Source organism: Vanellus vanellus (genome assembly GCF_965231255.1).
Source record: "Vanellus vanellus genome assembly, chromosome: 4".
NCBI classification, from domain to species: domain Eukaryota; kingdom Metazoa; phylum Chordata; class Aves; order Charadriiformes; family Charadriidae; genus Vanellus; species Vanellus vanellus.
In genome coordinates, this window is record NC_138909.1 from 69,208,552 (window position 1) to 69,220,228 (window position 11,677).

General features: G+C 36.2%; 1 protein-coding gene across 3 annotated transcripts in view; it reads left to right on the plus strand.

Annotated features, from left to right (window-relative positions):
* Nucleotides 1-10,958, plus strand: part of UBE2K (ubiquitin conjugating enzyme E2 K) — a 38,578-nt gene extending 27,620 nt beyond the window's left edge. For all 3 annotated transcript variants that reach the window (XM_082482711.1, XM_082482712.1, XM_082482713.1), the window contains 3 exons: nt 5,447-5,546; nt 9,119-9,247; nt 9,602-10,958. In XM_082482711.1, coding sequence (XP_082338837.1) covers nt 5,447-5,546; nt 9,119-9,247; nt 9,602-9,676 — 304 coding nt within the window. In that variant the 3' untranslated portion in view covers nt 9,677-10,958. The remainder of the gene's footprint in view (nt 1-5,446; nt 5,547-9,118; nt 9,248-9,601) is intronic.
* The last annotated feature ends 719 nt before the right edge of the window (nt 10,959-11,677 follow it).

The window sequence follows — 11,677 nt, forward strand, 5'->3', positions numbered from 1 at the left end:
GCTCATATCACTGTGTTTAAGTTTTCTGTATATGTAGGGTGAACAATGGTTTGGATAAAATGGTAGCTTCATTAGAAAGCAAACAAACAAAAAAAAACCCAAGCAACACCCCCCCATCCTTGATAATTTAATATTTAATGTATTTCACCAACTATTCAAAGGTAAATGGGACAAATACAATTCTGAAATATTCTAACGGTTGTGTTCTAGAAAATATATTTAGTTCCATAGTCTCTCTTGTCAAACCTTTTTAGCAACAAGCTCTGTCTCTGAAGTGCCACTTCATTGACTTGTAATGTGCTTAACTGAATAATGCTGCTTTTGTTGCTGTGTTTAAATGCAAGTCTCAAATTCCAATGCGTATCTGTGTTTTTCAGTGAGGTCAGTGGGAGCTGAAGGACAGAATTTGGGCCTATGGGACTTAGTAGAGTTTCTTAAAGAGTTAATAAACTGATAAAATACTCATTTATATATGGTGAATACAAGTACAAAGATTTGAATGTGTTTATTTAAAAAAAAAAAAAGTCTCTTCCCTACTCACCCATCCTGTGATAATTGTTTTCTATTCTAATGAGCATAGTTGAGATACTGTTCTGCATATTGACAGGAAGTTTTATCAGTTTGCAATGTCTTTAAGTGATTTTTTTAATGAGTTTAATGAAATTCTTTCTCCACAGTACATGCTTGATGCTGAAATTCTTTGCAACTGTGGATTTTCACCATGTTTAGATTTATAAATACCTGTTACACCAGTTTGTTTGCAAAACAGCTACTGTTTGCTGGTAGGATTAAAATAGGGATATGATTTTGTAGAAGGAATACTGTTAATGCTGATCTGATATGACTTTTGTTATGTGGTTTCACTTACTGTAGCCTATATTTATCTTCCAGGCTAGTATTCTGTCTCAAAATTTTATTCTTAAATATGAAATGTATCTAATACTGTTCATTGAAACCGGAGAATTAAATTACTTGAAAGCTGTTCTGCATAAATCTCTTGAGCAGTGATTGTCAAGCGAATGTGTTGTGGCTGTGTGTATGGCTACAAAAAACTCTTGGCTGCTGTGGTTTTGACAGTTGAAATAAAAATGAAAAATAAGAATACCTTTTTCATAGTGGCTGTACTGGGGGATTCACGCTTTGGTTCTAGTTGAGATGTAGAAATCATTGTTATAAGAGATAATACAATTTTAATAGATACAGAAACAACAGTCAGCTCATAGATACTCAAGACGATGATTACTAAAACTGCTGGGTTTTCTTCAGGGTGTTTGGGCAGCACTGAGCCTCTCTAAAGCTTTGAGAAAAATGTAGAGAATATTAACATTGTTTGAGGGAACTCTTCAGCAAGCAGGCTGTCTTTCCCCCCCCACACTATGTCAAAGCTATTCTATTATTCTTTTTTTTTTTTTTTTTCCTCCTTCTTTCCCCAATGGGTGCCCAGTCTTGTATTTCTCCTGTAAATGATGACTATACAATGGGCTTCCATTCAAAGGCCTTATTCATTTGCTCCCTCCTTCCAGATTCCATAAGCCGTTGGTACAAGTTCCTAGAGCTTTTCTCTGGGATTAACCAGTTTAGTAATTCCACAAATTGAATAAATATTGCAGATTATTTTAAAAACATAATTAAAAAAAAAATCGTTCCCAGTAGCCATGTTTGGTTGATGGAGTGGAGCAGTAATCTGCAGCTGTTCCTGTTGTTCTGCTGGATTACCTCTCAAAGTAACCCAGAGAGATTGTTTCCAGAGAGGAACGTCCAGAACATAAGGAAAAGCTTCCTAAATGGAAAATTACTTAGCCTTTAAAAATGAAGAAGAAAAAGAAAAACTGGCAGCATTTCATAATTCTCGTAGGACTGTTTCAGCTCATAGAAAGGTAAGAGATTTCTTACCTCAGGCATGCTGGGCTCAGCTGGCTTGCTGTGCTTTTTAACATTATCACTGCATTCACCCAAACTAGGGGTGCTCTTTTTTTAATGGAAATGCCCCAAGGTATTACAAAAAAGTGTAAGTGAATAAAATATATATCAGCTTTCTTTGTTCTGATTTATTCCATGTTTCCCATGCTGTTTAACAAGTGCAATGCCAATAGAAAGCCTGGGTTTTGGTTAGGGTGTTCAGAGTGGAGGCTTTTAGGTTGAAGTTCTCAGAGGGATGGTGCTTCCCTGTAGTGAGCTCCCTGCAGCTCACTAGTAGATGTTACTGGCCTTTCCTCCCGTTTTGTAATGTCAAACTTGCAAGCCTGAATAGTGGGTAAGCAGCATTTTGGGATGGGGGTGGGAGTCAAGGGTTGTTGTAAACTTTATGAGAAAATAGGAGCCAGTAATGTCATGGGACAAAGGCAATGTAATGTCATGTGCAAGGCAAATAGGATGCTGGGATATAGGAAGCTTCACCTGCAAAACTCATGATATAAGCTTCCTGCTTTTTATTTATGATTGGTCAGGCTTCTGTTGGGGTAGTGTACCCCAGTGTTGTATTCCAAAAAAAAGGTAGGAGCCATAGGGAAAATCCAGAGTAAAGTAACAAGAATAATGGCCCAAGCAAATACGACCTACAATGAAAGATTGGAACGCCGTTTTAGCATGTGGACTATCAAGCATGGTGAAGCATTGAAATAGATTTTTTTTTTTTTTTTTTTTTTTTTTTTCCCCAAGAAACTTGTGAAGCTCCAGTTAAGACCAGATTAGACAGAAGTCTGTCAGGAGTGATACAAAACCTTGCCTTTGGCAAGGAGGAGAGAAAAAAACTAAACCACAAGCGTGTAGCTAGCTTAAGTTACCAAAGGGAATTGCTTGAGCTCCATGAGATGTTGTGCATAAATCCACACCTAGAAGTAAATTTCAAATATAAGAAGAGTTGGAAATCTCTCTCTCTTTTTTTTTTTTTTTTTTTTTTTTTTTTTTTCCCCCCAGGATTCTATTCTGGAAAAATAAACCCTTGAGGAGCACTGGAAAATGCAGAAGTTGTATCTTTCCACTGGAAGTTTGTTTTAAGGAAAATACAACTTCTTTGGCAGCACATTCTTCTCTAGCTTGTGGGGATGTCATGGGGGGGGGGGGTGGGGTGGGGGGGTGTTGGGTTTTTAGTTTTGTGCCACTATCAGGATAGATTTTCCTCCAGAACTGATGATGAGAATTGTTTTTGCTCTTTGCTGATGGGGAACAGGTCCTGCCTTACTTGTGTCTGTAAAAGTAGTTCTGGGTAGTCATCTCCATTCAGTTTATTCTCCCAAAAAAGGGTAATGGGAAGAAAGGAAGAAGAGCTTTTTGAGGTAGTTGGGAAATGAGAATTTATTTTTAGCTGTCCCTCCAGTTTCTTCTGGGAATCTTAATTTATGTCTGAAAAATTAAGACTAAGTGACGTAGAAAGTAGCAAGAGTTTCTTACTTTCTTTGATCAGGAAAGTTAATTGATGTGCTAAAGGTAGAAAATGTTCTATGAGTATACAATAGTTACACAGAATATGTCAGATTTTCTTTACTGTTAATCACAACATTTGATTTCCTTTTTTAAATACAAACAGCAGCTGAAGCTGTAGCAAGTTTTCTTTTATGGTTTAAGGATACTTCTTTAAACATTTTGTGTCCAGTGAAGACTTTTGCTTATTATGCATGAGATGAGAAAGCCATCTTAGACGCAAGACTGAAAATAAGTCGTAAACTGCATTTTTGAACCTTTTTACATATGTAGCTAAACTAGTCTTGTCTATAAACTTATTATTTTAGAGTTTGAGTTCTCTGAGCATATAGCCATTTGTATATCCAAATGGATGAGATACTTATTTTTATTACTCGTTTTGAAATTGGAATGTCAGAACAGAAGTTCAAGTCCCAGTGTGCTTTTTATAAAAAAACTATAAACATAACAGATGAACTGAAAAGGCCTATCAGTCTTGAAAGCCAGAGCAAGCACAGAAGTTGTGTTCTAGGCATCCATGGCACCTCTGGTCCTTAGCAGTGCCTCCTGCTCCCCAAGGTATATTTGCTACTCCTAGAAGGTACAGTGTAAATGGTAGTAAATAGCATGTAAATGTGGCACAGGTGGCCACAACCCTTTTTGTGTCATCTTCTTTATTTTAAATAATCGCAGTGTTTTCAGATGTCTCTAAAGTAGAAGGATTTCTGTAAAGGAAAGTGCAGAACAGCTTTTATTTGGTGAAAATATCTACAGTATCAGTTACAGTTGATAGATGTTTCATGTTAAGTCTAGCTTTAAATCTACACTAGAGTAATAAAATTATTTAACTCGGAAAGAAGGCTAGGTTTTATAGCATGTGTGGTGGTGTGGTTCCTGGAATTCACTGCATAAAAATAAAAATGGTTAAATCCATTCGAGCTGAAAGACATGGCATTCTGTTACACCTGAATGCTGGAATAGTAAACATGTTGCATTACATTTATTTAGTACTAGCAGATACCACTGTGAATTACATCATCAATGTGTACATTAAATAGATTTATTTAAAGACAGTATAAACCAGTAGAGATCACAAAGAATAGGAAATTCTAAGAGTAAAATATCATAAGCACATATAAAGCAAAAATATTTCTATGTTCTTTCACTCAGGTTTTTGTGTGTGGGATTTAGGTGTGGAAAAAACAGGATACTTTGTACTCTTGAGTTTACTGTGTTAGCCATGCTCTCATCACATAACTGAGGATATGTCTCAGTAACTAGATGTTCTTTATCTGATTATATTTAATCTTACTAGTTAATCCTCGGCTTTGTAATTTAAAGAAACATTCTTTGGCTTGGAAGAAGCATTCAGCTTGGAACCTGAAGTACTTATGTTTCACTGGAAGAGAATCTGAAATTCTGGAGAAAAATCCGCACATTCTGTAATAGCCAAACCTTTTTTTTATTATTATAGTAGTAATTAATCATGTAAATGGTTACATTTTATTGAAAAATGTCATATTAAAACTGATGCAGTACAAATGATATCTATTGTATAAAATTCCTTGTCTGTTACAAGTATTTAAAATACAGGTCACTATTTCTGTATATGCTATTTCGCTATGAAGAGTGCCAGCAGAGGGAGCACACATGGGCTGCCAGTTAGTACCTAGACCTTACACAAGGTGCTGTTATTGGTAGTAAGGATGACACAGACTTCAACATGACTTTTTTTTTTTTTCCCTCCAGATGAAAGGAATTCTGTTTAGCAGGCATGATCAAATGTGTAGGTCAAAGTCTTTGTTTTCCAAAAGCTTAAGAATGCGTTGTTAATAAGAAAGTTCACATTCAAAACCCTATTTGAATATATACATATATGTAAAAATAATGGTATTCTAATACCTGTAAGCTGCAGCCATCTAAAATCATGATTCTTAGACGTGCAATCTGTACATGTCGTCTTATCTCTTCTATGATACTAGTACAGCAGCAAAGGTGAGTACAGGCATAAGAGTTTTTAAAGTCATTTTCAAATTTTTAATTTTAGGGCAGCGGCAATGACCCTAAGAACAGTGTTGTTATCACTGCAAGCATTGTTGGCAGCTGCAGAACCAGATGATCCACAAGATGCAGTAGTGGCAAACCAGGTAAGATACTCAGTTGGCTGTGAATTTGTAACACTTCTGTAACCTTTGCTAACTTAGATTAGGTCCCAAACCTTATGGGACATCAAGATTTTAAAGAATTTATTGGAAAATTGCCGTAGAGTAAGTGTGAGTTACTATGGTGTTTTGTGCTCTTTACTCTTTGGATTCCGGAGTAAGTAGCAGTACAGTGTCAGGAGGTTTATTTTATTAGTTTTGTTCCTTATTTAGCTTGTCAGAAGTGTCAGGAGATAACAGCATAGATAAATGAATTCCAGTATAACTTGGCTTTTAAAATCTAAGGCTTCTAGTATAAGAAAAGCAATGTTGTATTGGTTTAAAATGAGATTTAACGTGATGGTGTTCATTGGATTTGGCTTGGTGTGTAGCTCCTCTTCCAGATTAATATAAATATTGTTGAGTGTTGTATTTGTTTAATGTCAAAATTTTATGAATAGTGACTTTTAGTTACTGTTGCTTTTAATCCGTAGGTGCAATTTATCTGAATGAAGTATCTGTGTATCTTACCTTTGCAAGTACTTGGGATAACTGTTTTAGTTACTGGTTGAATTGGTATCAGTAGAATTCTATAATCAACAGGGTTTGTTACTTTTCAGACAGTAGCAGTAACTTATAAAAAGTAATGACAATAAAACATCAGTCGGATCTTATGCTGTACCAGGACTGATGTGGTTCTATTTAAAGTGTTGATGAAAGATAGGAACAGTCATTCCATAACTTCATAGTCTGACAATTTTCAACAAAGTCCTAAGTATGTGTGTGGTGTTTTCCTTTTTGCTCTGGGAAGAGAGAGACAGAAGGCCTGGCTTCCCCACTGACTGATAGTACGGCTATATTTCAGTAACAAAAGAACAAAGCAAGGGGAAGGTTCTTCCAACATCAATTTCATCTATGTCTGCTGTAAGTCAGGACCCTCCAGGACAGGGTGACAAAGTATGCACTCCTTCCCTATAAAATCTGTGTAGGATCATAAATTAGCAGTTTATCAAACCTGTCAGAATTTGGAGGGAAACATGGAGACGAGAGGTGGCCCGTTGCACCACTGGGTGGGGGAGAGCTGTTTGCTACTACTGTACTCAGTAGTAAAGACAGAAGGTTTGCTTGTGGGATTCTGCAGTTCTGTAAGGCTGCTCTGAACAAATGTCCCTGAACAGTTCTGTCAGACTGAATTGGTCTATGCAGGGACAATTGTTGCAAAGGCCATCGAGGCCACCAGGCATGTCCCTGCAGTGTTTTTTCTTGCTGGATCCATGCCCTTGCTGTCACACTCTCTCTTTATTAAACACCACTGCGTTCCTTTTTTACAAAGAAAAAGAATAGTGTTTGTTTCCCATTCTGGCCCCAATGGTGGAATTTTGTGCGGGAACCATAATGGTCTACTAGAAGCACTTGAGCCAGAAAGAGCTTTCTCAAGCAAAAAACTTAATGAAACTTCTGGATTGTGAAGAGTGATTTTCCAGGCTGCCTCTCAGGTGCTTGTGTGGATGTGTCCAGTGGGAATGTGGCATGGCTGATGTGGGTAGGATTCAGTTTCTCCTGTTCCCTGCAAATACCTGCATGAAAACTATACTGGGGTTTGGCCTTGAGTTACAAACATGTGTATGTAAGTAGAAAGCGATTATAAGGTCTGAGAGATGTAGTGGTAAACACCCAGTTCCTTCATGTGTTTTATTTGGTGGTGGGGTCTTTTTTAGTTTGTTTGGGTTTTGGTTTGTTGTTTTTTCCAAAACAAAAATTCACAAGGAATTAGTTATCCTCTACTCTCATGTTTCATTATTTTAATTTACGAAACTGCGTGTTAGGCTACAAAGCTGTTGAGGTAAATGGCAGTGTCCTACAAGCTCTTGAGCTGAATCCCAGGGAGAACACAGGGAGAACTCCTGTTTGAATAATGGCAGTATTTTCAGACACCAGCTGTCTGGTGTCAAAACTACTTCAACTAGTTGTTTTTGTTTTTTTTTTTTTTTATGTACAGCAACATAAACTGCCTCAGATTCCTGATATAGAGACATCAGTAAAAAGTGCCTTTAGGCTTTTCTCAATTCAGTGAGAAGCTAGATTATTTATGGATACCTAAGTAAAGGAATTCTATTTATAGAACACTAAAAGCTAGTTTTGAATAAAATGCAGTTATACAGTTATGACTAATTCTTTGCACTTCAGCTAGTTGCTTTCTAGGCTTGGCAGTGTTCTCAAAAATATTAAAAAAAAAAAAAAAGTTGGGGGAAGATCTCTTAAGAGCAGAAGAATATAGTACTTCGAGATGCTGCTGGTCCTTAACTTAATCCTTCCTCTTTTCTAGACATTACAACCAAAGACATTTATTACAGACCACTGTATTTATAACACAGTGCGTTATTTCCAACAATAGATTGTCTGCCATGTTCTAATGTGTACAAAGCACGGAATGCAGTGTAGTTTGTGTGTTGCTGTAGGAGAGGTAAAATGAAATGCACAGCCGTAAAAAGTATTGTATTTACTTTGACAGTACTTTATAGATTTAATTATTGTTTTCATGTATGAATAAAATAAGAATGATAATCAGCCATGTTTCTGTCCTTAAAATGCATCTAAATATTTGAATAATATCTTTCCCAATATCTTGTCTTATTATTTAGTGCCAAAAATTATTATATATTGAAAGATGGGAATACCTACTTTTTTTTAAGTGTAATGATTAAGGGAAAGAGTCTTTTTTTTTTTTTTTAAGACACAAAAAACTTAAACTTGATATTACATAGGAAAGTTGCTAAAGTAGGAGACTCATCTTGCCTTTCTGAGTACAGTTTATGACAGATGACCTGCTTTCTTGGCTTTTGAGTTCTTGGTGCAGGCTGAAAACTCTCTGTGATAAGGTCCATTCTGTTATTTATTACAAAACTTGTTAGTGACAAGATTGGTGCAAAACAATACTTACATATCCTGCATGATGTTGGGTTTTTTTTCTGGTAAATAATGGCTTGCATGAAAAAAGTTGTAGCTTCCTAGCTTTTTGCACACACTCACCCATTTTTCAGCCCTTCTTTTGTCACATATGCTATCGATGTTCTCAGGAAGAAGCCTGGTAGTAAAATGTCAGCCTTGACTGAAAAACTGCAGATCTACTTGCAGTGTATAGAACCAGGCATATTTTTAACTGATGAGAGAAATGCATTAGAGTAGTATGCAGTGCATACATTCAGAAGATGTTAACATAAGGATAATTGGTGCTCTGCCACACTGAATATAAATTTTCAGTAGCTCTGCTAAATATAGTTACTTGCTTTTGATCAGTGCAATTGAGAGCAGTACCTGATTGTACACATAAAATACCTGTAATGTGTAATTAAACCTAAAGGCAAATTCATTAGATCAACTGCTTGCATAGGCTTACTCTATGTGTAATCCTCACCTCCAAATTTCATTTCAAAAATAGCAGTATGATGAGCGTAAAACACTGTTGAAAATAGTGTAGAAAGAATGATAGATTGGAATCTGCCGTATCATCGTGCTTTTTGGTTGGATTGCTGAGTTGATTTAACTTTCCCCTTCTCCCCCCTCTCTCTTTTGTGTAGTACAAACAAAATCCAGAAATGTTTAAACAGACAGCTCGACTTTGGGCACATGTGTATGCTGGAGCACCAGTTTCTAGTCCAGAATACACCAAAAAAATAGAAAACCTTTGTGCTATGGGCTTTGATAGGGTAAGTATATATAACTTAAATATTTTTCAGTAGGGGCAGGGCAAGTACATGTGTATAAATGCAGGGGATCGTTAGTATACTAAAGTAGACTCACTACTTCCATGACCTTTGTAGGCCTAGTCATTCTGTTTCACTAATTACTTTCAAGAATCCAAGTTTTAAAATACTATGTTATTAGTAAATCTCATGAGCTACCCTTGTCTTTTTTGAAATAATTTTTCTGTAAATTATGAGTTAGGATTTAACTAATGGTAAATTAACATGTTCTGATTAATCTGTGAACTTCTCATTCTACTTCTCAGAGCTGCAGGTTGACACACTGAAAATATTATTGCTTTTGTTTTCTCATTGCAGAATGCAGTAATAGTGGCCTTGTCTTCAAAATCATGGGATGTAGAGACTGCAACAGAATTACTCCTGAGTAACTGAGCCATGTAGAGAGAGCTGCTTCAGTAGTCCAGCTTGCCCCTTCTGGAGGAGCATCACCATCTGTTATTTTTAGGATTCTATATAGATTCTCTTTTAAAACTGGCACTCTTGCCTGATAATGCTATTTAGGCACTATTGGAGACTGAAAAAAACGCTCTGTAAATAAAGCTAATTAAACGTCTGTGTAAATTTAAAAAGGGGAAATACTTTAATTTTTTTTCTTACTGAATATTGTAAAAAATTCTTTGAGCTCAGCTAAAATAATGGGGAAAAAACATGCCTACTTTAGTGTTTAGCAGTGTGACGAAGACTGGCAGGAACTTGCTTCAGGATTTTGATTTAATAATTCAGAAAGCAACATTTTTGAGTGTTAGTCATCAGAATTGTTGGTGCCACTCATCACAGCTATCTTACTGTTTTTAACATGGATCCTATGTGCCTGTGGATTGACCTATATTTGCATGCTTGTACTTAATAGACATATTAGGTAGGGTCGCTGAAGAGAGCACCATTGAAATACTCAAGTGTGCTTGTAACTTTTTTCCTGAAAGACTTTCAAGACTTCCCCAAAGTTCCGAATGGTGACCTATTCAGAACTGGTTTCTTTCTAGCTTATTAATTGGGAAACCTGATTCTCCTCTCCCTTACATCATGCAGCTAAAAATCCTCACTGGATTATGTTTCATCATCTGTGGGTATTACGTGTGCCATTTACAGTAGTCTAGGCTCCCCTTTAAAGAATATATTTTGAATTACCAGTAATGATTTTCATCCATCGTGTTTTCTACACAATCTTGTAAGGAGTATGCCTTGATATAGCACAAAAAGATGGAGCTGGTTTTCTTTCCTTTTTTTTTGTCTTAAATAGATGTAAAATGTTCTTCAGTACATTCTGGACAATATGATTTCACTGGGTTTGAAGGAGGAAAAAGCCGATTCTCTGGCGTACTGAGAATTAAAAATTTTTTTCTTTGAGTACTTGATATGATGCAATCAGCTGGTTTTTGCAGCAGTTTTCTAGCTTTATTTTGGGCTTCAATTTAGGGATTGCTTACCAGGTACTTTAAAATTCATCCTTGCTTTCGTTTTTCGCTGGTTGACACATGGAGGCTGTGTTGGTGTTGTTACTGTACATACTTCAAATGCACATAGAAGTAGAAGTGTGTTCTCAATTTAGCTTTCTTTTGGATTGATGTTTTTGATAAATGAGAACTGAAATCTTTCCTTGGCTTGTACATACAGTTAGTCCTTTTATTCGTATTAAAATGACATTTCATCCTGAGTGCAAAAGCTTGAAAATTATTAGTTTTGCAACTTCAAAAGCTAGTACATCTATTTAAAGAGAGCTGTAATGTCTTTGTGAATACGATGCTAACTTTTGAGAATATATCTGACAAGGAAGTTCAGAGAAATCCTGAGACTAGAGAATGGGGATTGTGGATAATGGAGTACTGTATAAGTCATCTTTTCCATGACTCTTTTTTTTTTTTTTTTTTTTTTTCCTCCTAAACAGCAGATCAATGGGGTGGGGAAATATATGTCTGTTTGGGATTTTTCTGGAGCTATGAAGTGCAAGTTGAAATAGTTTCACCCTTCATAGACAGTCTGTTTATAAATCATACTAGAGGAAATCAGGAACATTATTGTATCTGTTAAGTATTTGGAGCATAGTGGTAAGGGAACAGAACCAGAAAATACAGCTGTAGAGACCTAGCTAGTTCAGGGACGTTCCCTGTACTGCTCTGTCTCACGTGTCCAAACTTAAAGTATTTCCGGGCACAGACAGTAAATACTTTGAACTCATATCGGTGCAATACTAAATGCATTTGCTTAGTCTTTCTACTTACTGCTTTTTAAGGTGTAGTCAGTGATAAGTTTTCTTGAGTTAATGTAAATCATTTGCAATGATGCCAAAGGAAATGAGTTGTTGTCTTTCCTTGTATTTATTTATTTTTTTAACAAGAAGCTGCTACTGTTCAGCTGGTTTGTTAGGTGAAAACC